This window comes from Cetorhinus maximus, chromosome 6 (assembly GCF_964194155.1).
Source record: "Cetorhinus maximus chromosome 6, sCetMax3.hap1.1, whole genome shotgun sequence".
NCBI lineage: Eukaryota > Metazoa > Chordata > Chondrichthyes > Lamniformes > Cetorhinidae > Cetorhinus > Cetorhinus maximus.
In genome coordinates, this window is record NC_135884.1 from 76,881,531 (window position 1) to 76,901,464 (window position 19,934).

The window sequence follows — 19,934 nt, forward strand, 5'->3', positions numbered from 1 at the left end:
ATGTGCATTGTGTGCCACAGGGGGATATCACTACAATTTCCAGTTTTATCTTTTGGACTTACTTTGTTAAAATTTTTTCTGATTTCTCACTTTCACTCAAAACTTAACCAAGAATAAACACTAATGCTTGTACTGCCATTGCAGTATTATTGGTGAAGAAGTTCCAGATGGTCCCGGTGCAACAGAGTTTAGGAACTTGCTGTGTGGGGAAAAGTGGACAAAAAGTCTGATGTTTAACATTAAGGTCCCTCTCGAGACCTAATTTCATACAATCCCATTTCCCTGTTATCTCCCACTCACGAATCCCATTTCTCCGCTTTATCCTTCATTAATCCCGTATCCCTCAATGCTCCTTCATCTATCCCATTTCCTTGACCTTGCCCCCAGAGTAATCCCATTTTTTCCTGATCTATTCCGCTCATTCACCCCATTCCCTTGATTTCTCCTCCTCACTAATCCTGTTGCCCTGATTCGTGTCTCACCCTATAAAGTTCCTGCTGCAGAAATTGCTGAGTATCTTTTTGAGTACTCTGATTTTGCATCATTCACCAATTGTTTTCCATGTTTTCAAAATGCAGTGTCTCCTCTTTCCTGGCCTGATGTTTATTATAAAATTTATGGCTTTGATTTTCTGAATCTGTGTTAAACTTGCTTTTATTATTTTTGTCTGTCTCCATCAAACCTTAGCTCAGGCTTTCAGTTTGAGAGAATATAGCCATAGCTACTGTTGTTTTCCATCATATCTCATTTTCACCAATCACCACTTTGTTGCTTTCATAATCAATTCCATCTCATTTTATCTCAATTCCTCTCTGTCAATCCCAAAATTACATTTGCCGCCTCAGTCCTAATTATTTGTTTGATGTGCATATTAGGGCATTTTTATGATGAAGCAGAGTTAGAGAGAAGAGAGATAATTCAACAAAGTAAGAGGAGGAGGAGTGGAGGTAAGATGGGCAGACAAAGAGGGCTAAAGAGGTGTGCGTGGAAGTCAGGAGAAAGAGCAGGCAGGGAAGAATCTCCGTGCTCAACAATGATCCTATTTGTGACCCACCTTTGTCGTCCCTCCTCTGCCACCATCCAATTAGTCACCCCAATAAAGACATTAGCACTACTTTGGTTCAGGTGAGTACCAGCAATAGACCTTGTATGAAATGATTGCAGAATACCAAAGGAATCCTTAGCTTCTCACTGAAGAAGTTGAAATTCACTACCCCCTGTCTAGAGAACTACTAGATACCTACATTTTATTTACCTGAACTGCCTTATTTAAATTGCCTGGATTGTGTTGTCATTTAACCTACCAACACCCTATTACTATACACTTAGGCTACTGAGTGCTAACATCCTCTTGCCAAAGACAACAAAGAGGAAGTTAGACCATAAAATTATGAACTAACTTCTTCAATGGCATATTAAGGATGATGTTAAATGATAAGTAAATTCAAATACTGGGATAGATATTATTAACTGATATTGTGAACACCTGAAGTTGCAAAGGTAATCCTAGTATCATTAGGGCATTAGCAGAGGTGTATACTCAGTGACCAAGATTGACATTAAGCCAACAAGGTTAGTTAATAGTCTTGAATAATGAGTCTTTGGGATATATTATGAGTTTAATTTAGTTAATTTAGCTAGCTTCTGGTAATTTTCATAGTTTTTACAGAAATATGTCTTTCTGACTTGGTGCAGTGAAGTTGGCTGTGTCACCTCCCTCTGGAATAATTAAACTAGTGTGATCACTCTGATGTTGTAGCCCTCTTTTCTGCTCTCAGTGCCTCTTGGTAACTCCTGTCTTACCTTTATCAAGAACATAACTCTAACATAAACATGATACTGACTGCAGGAATTCTGAAGCTTCTCTGAATTCCTGTAAAATATCTCCTTGATATCCTTTCATCATCTTTTCCCCACCTACTTTGCTTATCATTTCCAACTGTTCACACTCACTGAACATTCTGATTATTCTGTATTTAGCATCAAAACTAAATCTTTTATGCCTCTGATTCACAAGTGAAATTCTTTTGAATTAAATTCAACCAATCTCTACAATCTAACTCTTTTCAAATAACTGTACAAAGTGACATATTTCCTGACAGTGGTTCCTTTATATGGTGATACTTATCTTAGCCAAGGAGTGCTTATGATAAATAACTGTTAAGTGCTTGAGAGGGGATAAAAATGAATCCATCAGCTGAAAGTGTTTAATTTACTTTCCATGAATACCTATAGAAACCCATCCCTGTGAAGGATGGTGTTCACGGCCCTTTGTGAAATTCCTTTGATGTTGTTTTTGCCATGGGGAAACTGGGGAAGGTAAAATCACTCTGATCATCTTGAAGGCAAATTATTGACCTGCTTAATAAGTCTTGAGTTAAACGTAGAAAGGAGGATACGGAAAATGTGTGTGTGTGCTCAGATTGGAGGGAGGTAACTCATGGTGTCTCAAGTATCTGTGCTAAGGCCTCAACTACTTATTAATGACTTGTGCCAATGATGCACAGTTTGCTGGTATATGAAGATAGTGTGGACTGGATCATACAAATTACAAAGAGACATTGATCATTTAATTTAGTGGACAAAACGGAAGCACATAGATTTCAACATAGGTTCAGTGCAAGGTCATCCATTTGCACAAAGAAAGGATAGATCTGAGTTTTATTTACTGTTGAAAAGTCAGGAACAATGATGGTCCAAAGTATTTATATGTCCATGTACACAGATCACTGAAATGTAGTGTTCTGGTGCAAATAATAATTAAAAAGATTCATCTTCACAACTAGAGGGCTGGAATATATTGGGGCAGGAGTTTTGCTACAGTTATGCAAAGCTCTGGTTAGCTCTGGAGTATTGTGTGCAGTTCTATGTGCTGCACCTTAGGAAGGATCTGTTAACTTTGGAAAGAGTGTAGTGTAGATTCTCCTGAATGTTACCATGGCTCCAAGAGTTACATTATGAAGAGAGATTATAAGAGCATAACATAAGAAATAGGAACAGGAGTAGACCATTTAGCTCCTCAGCCTGCTCCACCATTCAATAAGATCATGGCTGATCATCTTGTGTTTCGATTTCCAAATTCCCATCTACCCCCGATAACCTTAGATTCTTGTTAGGCAAGGGAATCAACCTACCTCTGCCTTAGAAATATTCAATGACCCCCGCCTCCACCACCTTCTGAGGCAGCAAGTTCCAAAGTCGCACAACCCTCAGAAAAAATTTCTCCTCATCTCTGTCCTAAAAGGGCGACCCCTAATTTAAAAGCAGTGCCCCCTAGTTCTGGACTCACCCACAAGAGGAAACATCCTTTCAATGTCCACCTTGTCAAGACCATTCAGGATCTTGTATATTTAAATCAACTCACTCTTCTAAACCCCAATGGAAACAAGCCTAGTCTGTCCAACCTTTCTTCATAAGACAACCCACTCATTCCAGGTATCAATCTAGTGAACCTCCTTTGAACCACCTCCAATGCATTTACATCCTTCCTTAAATAAGGGGACCAAAACTGCACACAATACTTGAGGTGCGGTCTCACCAATACCCTGTATAACTGAAGCATAACATCCTTACTTTTATGTTCAGTCTCTGTCATAATAAAGGATAGTGTTCCATTAGCCTTCTTAATTACTTGCTGTACCTGCATACTAACTTTTTGTGACTCATGTACTAGAACACCTAGATCCCTCTGCACCTTAGAATTATGCAGCCGTTCTCCATTTAAGTAATACTCTGCTTTTTTGTACTTCCTGCCAAAGTGAACAACTTCACATTTTCCCACATCAAACTCCATTTGTCAGATCTTTGCCCACTCACTCAACCTATCTATATCCATCTGCAACCTCCTCATGTCCTCTTCACAACATACTTTCCTACCTATCTTTGTGCAAATTTAGCTACCATGTCTTCACTCCCCTCATCTAAGTCATTGATGTAAATTGTAAAAAGTTGAGGCCCCAGTACAGACCCCTGCAGGACTCCACTCGTCACATCCTGCCAATCAGAAAAAGACCTATTTATGCATACTCTCTGCTTTCTGCCAGTCAGCCAGCCAATCTTCTATCCAGGCTAATATGTTACCCCCTACACCATGCGCTTTTATTTTCGTTAATAACCTTTGACGTGGCACCTTATCAAATGCCTTCTGGAAATCCAAGTAGAGTACTTCTACAGGCTCCCCTTTATCCACTGTGCGTGTTACTCCTTCAAAAAAAACACCAATAAATTGGTTAAACATGATTTTCCTTTCACAAAACTATGCTGACTCTGCCCAATTGCCATGAGCTCTTCTAAGTGCCCAGTTATAACCTCCTTAATGATCAATTCTAACACCTTCCCCATGACAGACGTCAAGCTAACTGGCCTATAGTTTCTTGTATTCTGCCTCCCTTCCTTCTTGAATATAGGGGTTATATTTGCTACTTTCCAGTCTGATGGAACCTTTCCAGAATCTAGCGAATTTTGGAAAATTAACACTAGTACATCGACTACCTCATTAACCACCTCTTTTAAGGCCCTAGGATGTAATCCATCGGGACCCGGAGACTTGCCAGCTCACAGCTCCATCAATTTGCTCAGTACCATATCCCTAGTGATTTCAGTTTCACCAAGTTCCTCCCTCCTTTTCACCTCCTGATTTACAGTTATTACTGGAATTTTTTTTGCATCCTCTATAGTGAACACAGAAGCAAAGTATTTGTTCATTTCTTCTGCCATTTCCTTATTATCTACTATTAACTCCTCACTGTCACTCTCTAGAGGATCAACACTCACGTACTCTTTTCCTTTTTAAATACCTGTCGAAACTCTTGCTATCCATTTTTACATTTCTGGCTAGCTTCCTCTCATACTCTAATTTCTTTCTCCTGATTCACCTTTTAGTCATTCTCTGCTGTTCTTTATATTCTGTCCAATCATTTGTCCAGCTACTCATCTTTGCGGAGTTGTATGCTTTTTCCTTAAGTTTGATGCTTTCCTTAATATCCTTAGTTAACCCCATTGGTGGGTCCTCCCCTTAGGACTTTTCTTTATAGTAGGAATCTACTTATTCTGAATTCTCTGAAATATCCCCTTAAATGTCTGCCACTGCTTCTCTATTGATCTATCCTCTAGCCTAGTTTCCCAGTTCACTTTAGCTAGCTCAACTTTCATGCCCACATAGTTGCCCTTATTGAAATTTAAGATACTAGTCTTAGACCCACTCTTCTCCCTTTCAAACTGGATGTAAAATTCAATAATATTGTGGTCACTGCCTTTACTCTGAGATCATTAATTAATCCTGTCACATTACACAAACAAGTCTAATATAACCTGCTCTCTGGTTGGTTCCAGAATGTGTTGCTCTAAGAAACTAGCTCGAAAGCATTCTAAGAACTCCTCATCCAGGCTGCTACTGCCAATCTGATTTTTCCAGTTTATGTGTAGATTAAAATCACCCATGACTATTGCCATCCCTTTATCACAAGCACCCAACTTTTTCTCTTGAGTACTTTGTCCTATACTGTGGCTACTGTTAGGGGGCCTGTACACCATTCCCACTAATGACATTTTCCCCTACTATTCCTCATCTCCACCCAAAGTGATTCTACATCCTGATCTCCTGAACCAAAGCCATCTCTAACTATTGCACCAATGCCATCTTTGATTAACAGTGCTACCTCTTCACCTTTACCTAGCTTCCTATTTTTCTTGAATGTCATTTACCCCTCAATATTAAGGACCCAACCTTTGTCGTCCTGCAGCCATGTCTCAGTAATTGTTATCAGATCATATTTATTTACTTCAATGTGGGTCATCAATTCATTTACTTTGTTATGAATGCTACATGCATTCAGATAGAGAACCTTCAGTTTTGTCTTTTAAGAATTGACTGGGAGTCTAAGATAAGGGGACATAACGGGCCATAATTTCGAGCTCCCCAGCGTCGGATTTGGGGAGTACCCCAAAGATGTGCTGGGGAATCCCTCTCGGAATTGCCCAGAAGTACAAACTTTTTCTGGACAATTGTTTTGCTCTGGGAACCATCTGAAAATGCGATTCAAATTGCAAACTTTGGATGGTTCCAGCTGTGTTAGACAGATAGTTACTCAGAAAAGTTAGAAGAATTAAAACCTCTTCTAACTTCTGGGTAACTGTTGTAAAGACACAGACTGACTCCCCCCCCCCCCCCCCCAAATAAGACTCCCTCCACACCCCTAGGGGACCCGGGGACCCCCCCCCCCCCCCCCCCCCAACCACCATCCCCTGCCAGGGGTCTTCCCCCACCACCTGACGAACCTCTACACTGTATTCCCCACCCACCCAACTCAGCCCAACCCGACTCGATTCTCTACCCTTACCCCCGACCGCCCACACAGCCCTCCCCTTCCCCCTACTGGACACCCACCTCATCACCCCCCATCCCTCAGGACCTACTGATCCCACTACCTGATCTGACCAGACCGACCTCTGGCACCACACCCCCGATGTCCAACCCACCCCCATTCCCCTCCGATGCCATTGCCCCCCCACATCCCTCCTGATGTCCAATCATACCCCCCAAATCCTATCCACCTACCTTAGTCACTTACTGTCTCCCCGGCCTGTCAATTTCAATGGGACCTGGTTTACAGCTAGTGCGGTAAAAAAGGGGGATGTCCTTCTTCATTCCGACTCTGTGGGACCGCGATGCTGGGCCTCGATGGCAGCTGTGTTGCCTAGATCTCACCCGGCCTGAGTTGGAAGGTTGGGCGAGACTGGCACGTAAGAAATTTAGAGTAAGTAATTGGGCATGGAGCAGCAATCCGACACTGATTGCCACTCCAAGGAAGTTATGGTCCACCATTAAAATCAGAGCCAGGATATTCAAGAGAGAAATTCGGAAACATTTCCTCACACACAAGATGGGGGTTTGTGGGGCGGTGATGGGGGATGGATTTGTGGGGGGTGCGGGTTTGCTGTGGGGTTCGAGCTTGCTGTGGGGTGCGGGTTTGCTGTGGGGTGCGGGTTTGCTGTGGGGTGCGGGTTTGCTGTGGGGTGCGGGTTTGCTGTGGGGTGCGGGTTTGCTGTGGGATGCGGGTTTGCTGTGGGATGCGGGTTTGCTGTGGGATGCGGGTTTGCTGGGGGTGCGGGTTTGCTGGGGGTGCGTGTGTGCTGGGGGTGCGTGGGTGCTGGGGGTGCGTGTGTGCTGGGGGTGCGGGTGAGCTGGGGGTGCGGGTGAGCTGGGGGTGCGGGTGAGCTGGGGGTGCGGGTGAGCTGGGGGTGCGGGCTTGCTGTGGGATGCGGGTTTGCTGTGGGATGCGGGTGAGCTGGGGGTGCGGGTGAGCTGGGGGTGCGGGCTTGCTGGGGGTGCGGGCTTGCTGTGGGATGCGGGCTTGCTGTGGGGTGCGGGCTTGCTGTGGGGTGCGAGTTTGCTGTGGGATGCGGGTTTGCTGTGGGATGCGGGTTTGCTGTGGGATGCGGGTTTGCTGTGGGATGCGGGTTTGCTGTGGGATGCGGGTTTGCTGTGGGATGCGGGTTTGCTGTGGGATGCGGGTTTGCTGTGGGATGCGGGTTTGCTGTGGGATGTGGGTTTGCTGGGGGTGCGGGTTTGCTGGGGGTGCGGGTGTGCTGGGGGTGCGGGTGTGCTGGGGGTGCATGGGTGCTGGGGGTGCGTGGGTGCTGGGGGTGCGTGGGTGCTGGGGGTGCGGGTGAGCTGGGGGTGCGGGTGAGCTGGGGGTGCGGGTGAGCTGGGGGTGCGGGTGAGCTGGGGGTGCGGGTTTGCTGGGGGTGCGGGTTTGCTGGGGGTGCGTGTGTGCTGGGGGTGCGTGTGTGCTGGGGGTGCGTGTGTGCTGGGGGTGCGTGTGTGCTGGGGGTGCGTGGGTGCGTGGGTGCTGGGGGTGCGGGTGAGCTGGGGGTGCGGGTGAGCTGGGGGTGCGGGTGAGCTGGGGGTGCGGGTGAGCTGGGGGTGCGGGTGAGCTGGGGGTGCGGGTGAGCTGGGGGTGCGGGTGAGCTGGGGGTGCGGGTGTGCTGGGGGTGCGGGTGTGCTGGGGGTGCGGGTGAGCTGGGGGTGCGGGTGAGCTGGGGGTGCGTGTGTGCTGGGGGTGCGGGTGAGCTGGGGGTGCGGGTGTGCTGGGGGTGCGTGTGTGCTGGGGGTGCGTGTGTGCTGGGGGTGCGTGTGTGCTGGGGGTGCGTGTGTGCTGGGGGTGCGTGTGAACTGGGGGTGCGGGTGTGCTGGGGGTGCGGGCGTGCTGGGTGTGCGCGTTTTTCCGGGGGTGCAGGTTTGAGGAGGTGCGGGTGTGTGGGGGGATGGGATGGTGGGGGGGGCGATGGGAGGTGTGGGTTTTCAGGGGGCCGGGTTTGTGGTGGGGGGTGGGATTGCGGGGGGTGGAGGTTTGCAGGTGGACGACGGGTTTGCGGGGGGCGATGGGGGGTGTGGGTTTGCGGGGGGGGTGCAGGTTTGCTGGTGTGCGATGGGGGGGCGTGGGATTGCAGGGGGGGCAATGGTGGGGTAGTTTTCATGGGGCCGGCTTTGTGTGGGGGGTGTAGGATTCCGGGGGGTGCAGGTTTGCGGGGGGCGATGAGGTGCATGGGTTTGTGGGGGGCGTGAGTTTGCGGGGGACAATGGGTTTGCGGGGGGCAATGGGGGTGTGGGTTTGCTGGGGTGCGATGGGGGGGTGGGATTGGGGGAGCATGGGATTGCAGGGGCCGATGGGGGGGTGGGATTGTGGGGGGGTGAGGGATTACGGTGGGGGGTGATGGGGGTGAGGGATTATGGGGGGGGGCGATGGGGGGGTGGGATTGCTGAGGGGACGATGGGGTGGTAGGATTACGGGGGGGGGCATGATTGCGGGGGGGGGAACGATGGGCCCAGCTCCTGTTCCTGCTCCTGCTCCATCCAATTAAAACTGATTACTACAAAAAGGGCTCAGATCAGATGTTCATATCTCATTGGCATTGTACAAAGCCTAAAAACTCTATTCGGCAGCAGACTGAGATACCTGGAAACCTGTCTTTACTATTATGCTGTATCTGTAACACAAGCATGGGCCATAGCACCCTGACATTAGTCCTTCTTTCCCTGGTTCGCCACCTGGAAAATAGCTGCAACCAGAACCAGTTCCTACCCCTTTGTGTCATTGCAACTAAGCTTTACTTGGTTTACAATTGCGGATTGCACAGGGTGTTTGAGGTGAGCTGTTTGGCAGGAAGGAATTACCCTGCATATTGTTGGTTACAGCTGTTGATGCACATCTCAGTTATACTGAGTACACAATCTGAGGGATTGGGATAATGTAGCACCATTTCATTGTGTGTAACTTGGCTGCTTCACTTCTCAATATGTGTTAACTTAATAAGATACCGTTCAATGCCTTATCAAATTTAATGTCAATTATTCTGAAGTTATATTTAGTCAAACTAGATGGAAAAGATTCCATCAGTATTATTTCTCTGAAGCATGTACTGTAGAACTTGAAAAGAAGTGAATGTAAAATCAGGATGTGAGCACCAACTCGAGCCCTGGTGAACACTGACAGTACTGTGGAGCTGGAGAAATGCATTAATACTGAACATGAATAAGCAGTGCCAGTATGCTGTGTGCACTGTAACTTAGCATTGTCTCGTTCTGTCCCAGGAGCATCGTGTCACCTTGCGCCTGTTCTTACTGAAGTGTTTTGGAGCTATGTGTAACCTGGACGCAGCCATCATCTCAACACTGGCAAACTCTGTGCTGCCTATGGAACTGGCACGAGACATGCAATCTGACACTAAAGGTGGGTAAAAGTGGCAGGATACAATGGACCTGTAACTAAAAAGAATTGAGTGTTTGAAATGCAACATGTGGCTTTCTCCAGATTTAATAATTTGGAGAAGTTCGGTTGATGTTAATACTGTGTGCAGGCAGATAATGTGCCCTCTGCATTGTACTGGTATATAAAACACGGTCTGCGTTGTGCAGGTGTATAAAACACGGTCTGCATTGTACAAGCATATAAAACACGGTCTGCATTGTACAAGCATATAAAACACGGTCTGCATTGTACAACCATATAAAACACGGTCTGCATTGTACAAGCATATAAAACACGGTCTGCATTGTACAAGCATATAAAACACGGTCTGCGTTGTGCAGGCGTATAAAACACGGTCTGTGTTGTGCAGGCATATAAAACATCGTCTGCATTGTACAGGTGGATAAAATACTATCTGCATTGTACAGGTGTATAAAACACCACATTGTACAGGTGTATAAAACACTATCTGCATTGTACAGGTGGATAAAACACTATCTGCATTGTACAGGTGGATAAAACACCATCTGCATTGTACAGGCGTATAAAGCACCATCTGCATTGTACAGGTGTATAAAACACCATCTGCATTGTACAGGCGTATAAAACACCGCCTGCATTGTACAGGCGTATAAAACACCGTCTGCATTGTGCAGGCGTATAAAACACCATCTGCATTGTACAAGCATATAAAACACTGTCAGCATTGTACAGGCGTATAAAACACCATCTGCATTGTACAGGCGTATAAAACACCATCTGCATTGTACAGGCGTATAAAACACCGTCTGCATTGTACAGGCGTATAAAACACCGTCTGCATTGTGCAGGCGTATAAAACACCATCTGCATTGTACAAGCGTATAAAACACTGTCAGCATTGTACAGGCGTATAAAACACCATCTGCATTGTACAGGCGTATAAAACACCGTCTGCATTGTGCAGGCGTATAAAACACCATCTGCATTGTACAAGCGTATAAAACACTGTCAGCATTGTACAGGCGTATAAAACACCATCTGCATTGTACAGGCGTATAAAACACCATCTGCATTGTGCAGGCAGATAACGTGCTGTCTGCATTGTGCAGGCGTATAAAACACCATCTGCATTGTACAGGCGTATAAAACACCACCTGCATTGTACAGGTGTATAAAACTCCGTCTGCATTGTGCAGGCAGATAACGTGCACCCTGTATTGTGTAGGCGTATAAAACACCGTCTGCATTGTACAGGCATATAAAACACTGCATTGTACAGGTATATAAAACACCCTCTGCATTATACAGGCGGATAAAACACTGCACTGCAGAGGCTGATAAAACGCCGCCTGCACTGTGCAGGCGTATAAGACGCCTCCTGCATTGTGCAGGCGAATGAAACACCATCTGCACTGCAGAGGCGGATAAAACACCTCCGTATTGTACAGGTGTATAAAACACTGCGCTGTAGAGGCGGAGAGCGCGCCTTGTTCATTATTATAAATGCAAAAGAATCCTTGGGTGTATTGTACAGATAGGCATAAAACCCATGTGTACAGAATGTAAATATATGAGATGGTTCGAATCTCTCAATAGTGTCACACATCATCCTTGAATGGCCATGTTTTGAGTAAGTTTTGAAATGTGGATTGGTTGAATCGACTGATGTCCCCACTTTTGAATGAGGCCAGCCTGATCTGGAACTGTCAGGCTAACAAAGGCAGTGAGGTCCAGTATTAACCCTGTGAGGGCTGGCTCTTTGAGTGGGGTCACTCATGGTTTAGTACTCTTAGTCAGCAGCGCCAGATTCCAAATGTAATCATTGAAGATTATCAGAACTGACTGCAGTATTTAATTATGTTTCTTCTCTCTCAGAACACCAGAAGTTGTGTTACTCTGCACTGCTGCTCACAATGGTGTTTTCCATGGGTGAACCATTGCCCTATCATCACTATGGTATGTATTAATCTGCAGAACATACCAGCAACTTAGTGTCCTCACACCCGTCTGTGTATGAACCCATTCCTTAAACATGTCATTCTTTTAAAATGATTTTGTTCATTTTTGTCACATGCTCATATTATAACCAGCTTCTTCCTCGATTCCTGGACCAACAAAGGTGTTTTCTGCACAATGAAGTGAAACTGTGTGGTCCCTCAGAACCATCACTTCTTGCTGTGTTTTGAGCAGTATTTTCTCACTCCTTCCCAGGGCACTGCCTGTTCCCTCAGGTATGGCTTCACAGGTGCTAAGCAGCTTTGGCACTTTGAGCAGACAGTCAATCTTCATACATCAGCCCAGATAACACATGTGAGCAGCTGATACAATGATAGCTCACACAATTGCCACACTGTCCATGCAGGTAGTGGATAGCCGAGATCAGCCAGAAGCTAGTCTTGATGTTCCAGCTCTGCTGAGGTCAGCTCGCTCAGTGTACTCCATACTGAATGTGGTACATTCTGATTAGTTGCTTACTGCCATGACCAGCTAGGATCCTCTTCAACCCTGCACAGTGTAGCTCATCTTTTTGCTGCCCTGACCAAAGCTAGCCAGGGCTTCAGCCACGTTCACCCAGTGTGGCATGAGTGTGCATAGACCCAAGGTGTTCTGAGCTGATGTTTCAGCATTCTACTCACTGTTTAAACTCTTGGCTGCATTTTCTGGGTGGTGAAATGCTGCACTGCAAGTTTATTCTGTGTCCTTTCTAATCATTTCTTTGTGTGCGTTACTTTAAGATTATTAATGGATTCGTTAACGCCCACCAGCACCTTCTCAAGGGAAACTAGGGATGGGCAATGAATGCCGGCCTCACTGGTGACACCCACATCCTGAGATTAAAATTAAACTTTCAACACAATGGTGAGACACTATGGGGCGTTGCTAGGGGCATATCAAAGCCTCAGTGAAAGTCCCAGTTACAGTAGGGCAGGAATGGGAGATAGCGCCACCTTCTGTACATTTGAAGAAGCCATAAATTGGAATAACTTGGGCACTGCTGGAGACTGCACCTTCACCTCATGTCTGTGAATTCCCTGGAACAAATCCCTTGTAACACCACATTAGTCGCCTCCATATTCCTCACTGTGAAACAGATGATGTGGCTGTTGTGTTGCTGCTTTTTGGGAGGGAAGCAATTCTTTGGTGTCATCTGTGATAGATTAATAGAAATTACAGCATAGAAAGAGACCATTCAGCCCATCAGGCTGTGCTAGAGCTAGCTCATCTACTAGGGCCACCTGCTCTAATAGTCTCTGCTTTAGTATCTCTCCCTTGATCATTGTGAAGACATTTCTTCTCACTTCTGGCAAGGGCATAATCTTTAATATCATGGCCAGGCACATAACTCAGTTCACCATCACCATGAAGCCAGGAGACCAACCCTGGCTCAGTATGGAGTGTGTGCTAGGAGCAGTATCAGGCACACTTTAGAATGGAATGCAAACTTAGTGAAGCAGTTACACAGGGTGACCTGAATGGTTAAAAGTAGCAAACTATAGAAAGAGTTAAGCAGTCCTGCAATCAATGAGCCAGAACAAATCTCTGTTGACCTAGCATATCCAGTCCAGGATAGCAGCGCACAATCAGGCAACCAATAAGAGGAAGCAGAGGATCCATGAACATTGCCATCCTAAAACATGGTGGAGCACAGCACCTGAGTGCAAGAAACAAGGCTGAATTGTTTACAAGTGCCTCAAACTAAAGGCGTCTACTTGGTCTCCTCCTGAGGTGTCCACCCAATTCATTTCCTCTTCACAGCACTAAGAAATGGCTAAGTACATATGATACAGCAAAGGTTTGGATCCTGACAACATCCCAGCTATAGTGCTGAATACCTGTTTACCAGAACCAGCTGATCTTCTGGCCAGGATGTAGGACAATGATAACTAACTGAGAATTTGGAAGCTTGATCGGGTAAGTCTTATCCGCAAAAGTTAAGAAAAATCTAAGCCAACCTCTATCAGACTCTTCACTATCAGAAGTATGATCACTGAGCAAACATTCAGTTGTAGTGGTGCATCGGTGAATGTGTTTAGACAAGATGACAACCCATTCTGGGCAGCGTCCAACTTTATCTTATAGCCATGACCAAGGATCATAGCCCAGAATTACTTACAGACATATTGAAATTTAAATTAGACATGTGTTTTTAAAAAAAGGACCTACAAGCAAAAGCTGGCTGACACTGTACAATAACCACTTGCTGGAAAATTTCTATGTGGGTTACACTTGACCAACTAGTCCAGAGAATGGAATGTCGTACCTAAAAAGGTGTCCAGGCCAGACAGAGACACCTCAAAGGAAGAGATGCAATGCAAAAAACTGAACTGTAATCTCCTGTGGTTGCAGAGATAATGAAGGCTGATACCATCTTAGCAGAATCCATCTCCTGTTGAATTATATCCCAGACTGTGAAAATGAACTGAGTTGAAAGAAAGCAGTTCTGGGTGAAAGACATGCTTATTTTTTCCCTTCCAGGAATACACAAGACAAGGGGTTAAAAGCCAGCTGCAACCCTGATCTCTGTGTGCTAGCTTTGGTGTTCCAGGCCTGGTGTGCAATGCTGTGCTGTGAAGGTCTGCTGAAGAACATCAACTAGGCATCCCTACGCTCGCAGGTTAAAAAAAAAGTCCTGTCTCTCTGATTGCTGGAAGCAAGTCACAAGTCAGCAAAGCCACAGTCAAAAAGGAAACAGGACAACTCCTTTCAGCTAACCTGCAGAACCAAGAATCTCCAAACCCACTGCTCAACTGGCAAAGTCTGCTCTACCGGAATCATCCAACTTAATGGCTGCACCATTTCACCATCTCCTCCTCACGAACCAGCCAAAGACTGATTCGTATATCTTTTTAATTTTTATTTTTGGGCTCAGTTTCCCATTTCTAATGTGTTTGTGTATGTGTTGCATTTCTATTATTTTTTCCTCGTTTTTTTAGTAACTGATAAACCCTCTCTTTCTTTGATTCAGGACAGCCTGGTTAAATTGGCTCCTTTTAAAGCACAAACACATTTGGACTGGGAAAAGGTATCCGCAAGGGAAGGGATCCTTTTTAAATTAACCTTGTTGCGATCAACCAAGGGGGTTGAATAAAGAAAGGGAGCCAGTTCATCCCTGGGAGCATAACAAATTTGGGGTATCTCGTCCGGGATCATAAGTTGGGGGAACCTTGCCTGGGGACTGGTCGTAACATTATTTGAACCATTGTCCTTTTTAGTTTGACTTTGTCAAATAGAATGTAGCATTCATGGTGATATTTGAACCCCTTGGAACAGTGTAACACTGATACTAGCTGCAACTCTACTGGTGTTACCTGTTGTTAATAGTGATACTCTGCTGTAGCATTTAAAGCAAGGGAAGAGTTTATTGGGCAACTAGTAAGTAGATGAGTGAGAGAGGGCGAGGCCTAAGCCAAATGGGGATCATATACACGAACATGATAATTGAATTGACCAGTACAGGGCCAAGAATGTGACACTATGTCGTATCACATTAGCCAGAGAATGAGAGGGCAATAAAAGGGGTCAGAATTGTTTTTAATATGGCATTGAGTACAAGATACAAGGTTAAAGTAATTGGCAAAAGAAGTAAAAGCGATATGAGAAAAAACTTCCTCACACAGTGAGTGGTTAGGGTCTGGAATGCACTGCTTGAGAGTGCGGTGGAAGCAGTTTCAATCGAGGCTTTCAAGAGGGAATCAGATGATTATTTGAAAAGGAAGAATGTGCAGGGTTATGGGGAGAAGGCAGAAGAATGGCACTAAGTGAATTGCTCATTCGGAGAGATGGTGCAGATGTGATGGGCTGAATGGCCACCTCCTGTGCTGTAACAGTTTTATGATTCAATGACGTATGGCTCTTAGGCTGTTGAGAAAACCATCTCAACACTTCGTTGCTGGAGTTTTCATCACTGCTACTTGCCATCTGATAATGATCCAGCTCTGGGACCCATCAGGCATGGCACTAATAAATCTCCATGGCATTAATAAATACTCCACTGCTCAGTGGAGTATTTCACAAAATACAACTACCTGGGGCTAGCTGGCTGGCTGGCTGGCTAGCACGATCTACTCTTTAGTTTGATTGGAATTGGAGCTGGTGTTTTCTGAGCGGAAAGCTCTGCGATCCACACTGTCAATAGTAACCAGCGGTATGACGAAGAAAGATAAATTATCCTCATTAAGTTTTGATCATCCTCAGCATTTCAGTAACAATCCCCACTGTCTGCTCAGGTCCACATCTTTCATTAGGTCTTTAGTTCTTTCCACTGACTAAAGTTGGAAAAATAAAGGTTTATGTTCAGACAATTGTTCATTGAAAATGCAAGGGTTACATGAATGGCATCCTTAATAGCATGACATTATCATTATTGTTTAACGTAATTTCTGTTATGTTTCCTCCCGATCTAACCCATGACCTCAGGAGCCCAGGTCAGAAATGTGTGGAGGGAATGAGAAATGAAGATGACATGGCAGGTAGTCTGCTCTCTGCTGATATTTTACATCTGTTATAAATTACTGGCCTTGAGTACTTACAACAGGTTAGCCTTCCCCCCACTTCCTGCCTACTATGCCAGTGTGACATTTACAGTTTAACCTTCGATATCCTCATTAACACAGCACAGTTCAAGAGCTCCTGTGACCTTTGACACCTGAAACTGGTTGACACCTGAACTGGTTAAAGAGGGTGATATGAGGGCGTCATCCCAGCTGTATGGAAGTGTGCGTGATCCCATGTAGCTGCACTGGGAGGGCAATGTCTAACTATCTCCCTCAGCCACTATCCTTATTAACAGCCATACAACCCTCTTGACATTTTGGTAGAATATGAAAAACATTTTACGACCTCATTTTGTGTTCACAGAACACTTGAATTCAGACTTCATCCAATTCCTTCTGGATGTGATTGAGGATGGGTTGTTATCTGATTCCACTGAACAGCTTCCAGACTTATTTACAAATGTGCTGCTCTCTTTCAATCTCCACATGCTCGGTGAGTTACTCTGAGACATTTCTGAGACATACAGGCAGATAGCCCCCAATCGGCAAGTCCTCATCACAATTTCTAGCATAAGCAGCCAACAAGTTTCTGACCAGAGAAGAGCGCTTTAGACATTGTAGAACAAACTTTGCCCCGTAGTTGGTCATTGGAGTTTTTCCTTGAGGAATGATGGGATGAAGACTTATGGTTTCACTGCCCAATCGACATATCGGAGTCAATGACTGGGCGTGGATACTCTTCTCAGCTTTTTTTATTCTTCCATGAGATGTGAATATCACTGTTAAGACTATTTATTACCTATCTTTAATCTCTGAAAGAGGCAGTAAGCAGAGGGATAGCGGGATGGGGACCTGGGTTTGGAGGAATCATCTCCCTCCCAGCTCATAGTAACAGAATAGGAATGTTCCAGGACAGACTAACCACTGATCCACCTACCAGAGACTGAGAGCGGAAGAGAGAAAATCCATTGAATAAGTATTGATTTGCTCGAGGGTATGTAACTTCCTGTTTTCTATCCTGCAGTTTCATAATTAGCATTTGAAGAACGGAATTGTTGAGATGAATTCAATGGGAAGGCAGCAGCTTACTCTGCAAGTGTTAAATGATGCAAGAATGAGGTGAACACTGGGTCAGGACAGATTGATTATAGTTTGACACAGCAGCCTGCAGCAGTCCAGGAAAACAGCTCCACCCCATTTTTTAAAGAAATGTGAGAATTCGTGATGTTTTAACTCTTTTTAAATGCTGGAAATTAGATTGAGCTGTTGCAGTGCTGTTGGGAGCCCTCTTAAATAATAAACCCTAAATACGTGATGGGAATAAGGCCGCACAATTGAATCAAGATGAAGCACTGTGACTAGAATGCAGCATGTATAGTGTCAGTGCAGATTCATATTCTATGACAGAATTAAATCAGCTTTCAAACAGAAATTAATAAAAGCTTACTCATTTAGACAGTTTGACTTCAGGTAAATGTTGTGATCAATTAATGAAACCAATTTTTAGCCCACAATGTTTTTATACAGATAGATAATGAGAGTTACGATAACATGTTTTTAAATGGGAGTGATAACCTAATACTTAAATTTAGCAATAAGCTGTAATTTCTATTGTGTCTTTTATAGAAATATACATATTTGTTTTAGCACACTAAATATTGAATAGATCAGAGCTTTTTAACACTTTCAGAACCACAGTAATATTTCGACATTTGAATCAATTCTATTTTATAGACCCCTATTCATAATAGGACATTCCTGTTATATTAGTCCGGAGGATTTACCTGAAGGTGATCCTCCTCCTCCTACCTTCCAGGTCAGCAGACTTCCCTCCAATAATCCAATCCTGGGTCCTCACACATCTTCTGCTTGTCCAACTGACTGCCTGTGTCACATGTTGTGTCACCTCTAATTATAAGTTATAAATTGTCCGTAGTTGCTAACGTACTTCCCTGTTGGTTTTCCCATCACAGGGGGCACTGCTGCTTTTGAAAATTAGATCTCTGTAGTTACAGTTCGCTTCCTTAGCTTCCTGTTTCATTTCCCTGACCACCTCATCTCCCAGAAGCCAGTCCTCTGACACAAGCTTGATTGAACCCTCTTCTTGATTCCTTCTGAGGAGAGGCCTGTTTGTCAGGAGCTCTCCCATGGCTTTGCTGACTCAGTGGATGTACTGTTTTATGTCAATACCATTGTTTATGTAGGGGCTAACAGCAAAACCATTCAGTACAGCCAGTCAATAAGTAAAATTCCATTGTTATTAAATGTTTTGTAATTTTGATGGAAATAAATGTCGACTAACACTGAGCTGTAACAATATTGTGCAGTGCCACTAAGTGGTGCTGTTATATTTTCCCCACAACTCATTCACAATGCTTTCTGGAGAAAAAACAATTGTCATTCTAGATATCCAGAATATTTTGAAAAAACAATTACACATTATACAATAATGTGATTACAGTTGTACATTGGATTATTGCACATATAATTTAATAGCTTCATTCTTTTATTTGAAAGCCTCAACCTCCCCCGAAGCCCTAGGCCTGGGCTTGGAATTGATAATTTGCTTTGACCTATGTTTCTATGAGCTGAAGGTTCACTCTGAGCATGTGCAAAATACCAAATCTCCCTGAATGCACAAGTACCATTTTGTCAGCTGAACTAGTAGAATATCTTTCTGTGACCTCCAGCAGTTTCTGCTCAGTTATTTTTCAGACTTAATTGAGGGAAAGCTAAAGTTAAAACAGTTAGTGTTTTTTAACCACAGCAGAGTGTGTGCACATGTCTTGAGAGAAAAGAAACTGCTGAATAATTGCACACCTGTTGTAGTTTTTCTTTCTATGATCTTCAGCTCACCCCCACCTTTTCAAGGGCAATTCAGGATGGGCAATAAATAGTGGTTGGCTAATAATTGGGTAGCAATTAGTAATTAGAATGTCTATTTTCATATAGCTCTAAGGTAAATGGGGAAGGAACAGAGAACAAGATAATCTCAAAACCCAGGATAATTTCCACCCCAGGTTGCCCCTTCTTCATGATTTAGACCTTTTGGCCATGAAGCTCAAAGCTTGGGAATTTGTACAGGCAAGGCACAATGTTTGAAGCACTGCAGAACAGCAATTCATATGGACAGTAAAAGATGACCTGCTCAGCCATACGTGCAATGCTGAGTCAGTGGGGGGCCCCAAATGTAAATAGGACAGAAGTTAATCTGAGCTAAACCAGCCCAGTCCCAGTATCCTGTCCTTAATCAGAACTGATGGAGTAAGAGTAGTTGCCCTGTGTTAGCCTATACATTGTGCTAACTAATTCATTGACTGTTACAGTGCCATCCAGCAATATCATCATGAAAACACTGACTAAACAGGAGAATGTGAAAGTGTTCACAGAGAAATTATTGCTGCTGTTAAACCGAGCAGGTGAGGATCAGATTTTGAGGTGGTGGTTTGTTTTCATTTGCTGTGTGTTTGACCAGTGGTCCTCCTACAGTGGCTCCTGGTAGTGCTGTTTCTCTCATGGTCTGGGCTTGCTGTTCTGCTGTGAATAAGTACAACTTCATACAACCATATTTAAAGCTGAGCCTGTCAGTGGGAGTAGCAGCTGCTTCTATTGCCAGCTTCTGGTGTAGCTAATGGCAGCAATACAGTAATTCACACCCCTAGTGAGAGTGGAGGGGTGCAGTACTCTGGGGTGGGGCTCGGAGTGGTGT

The 19,934-nt window shown here is 44.6% G+C and overlaps 1 protein-coding gene across 3 annotated transcripts in view; it reads left to right on the forward strand.

Moving 5' to 3' along the window:
• Positions 1–19,934, forward strand: part of nckipsd (NCK interacting protein with SH3 domain) — a 179,350-nt gene that overhangs the window by 139,503 nt on the left and 19,913 nt on the right. The window contains exons 8-11 of one of the 3 annotated variants that reach the window (XM_078543876.1): positions 9,593–9,731; positions 11,607–11,687; positions 16,590–16,718; positions 19,552–19,644. In XM_078543876.1, the coding sequence (XP_078400002.1) occupies positions 9,593–9,731; positions 11,607–11,687; positions 16,590–16,718; positions 19,552–19,644 (442 nt within the window). The remainder of the gene's footprint in view (positions 1–9,592; positions 9,732–11,606; positions 11,688–16,589; positions 16,719–19,551; positions 19,645–19,934) is intronic. The other 2 variants (XM_078543877.1, XM_078543879.1) reach the window with 2 other exon arrangements.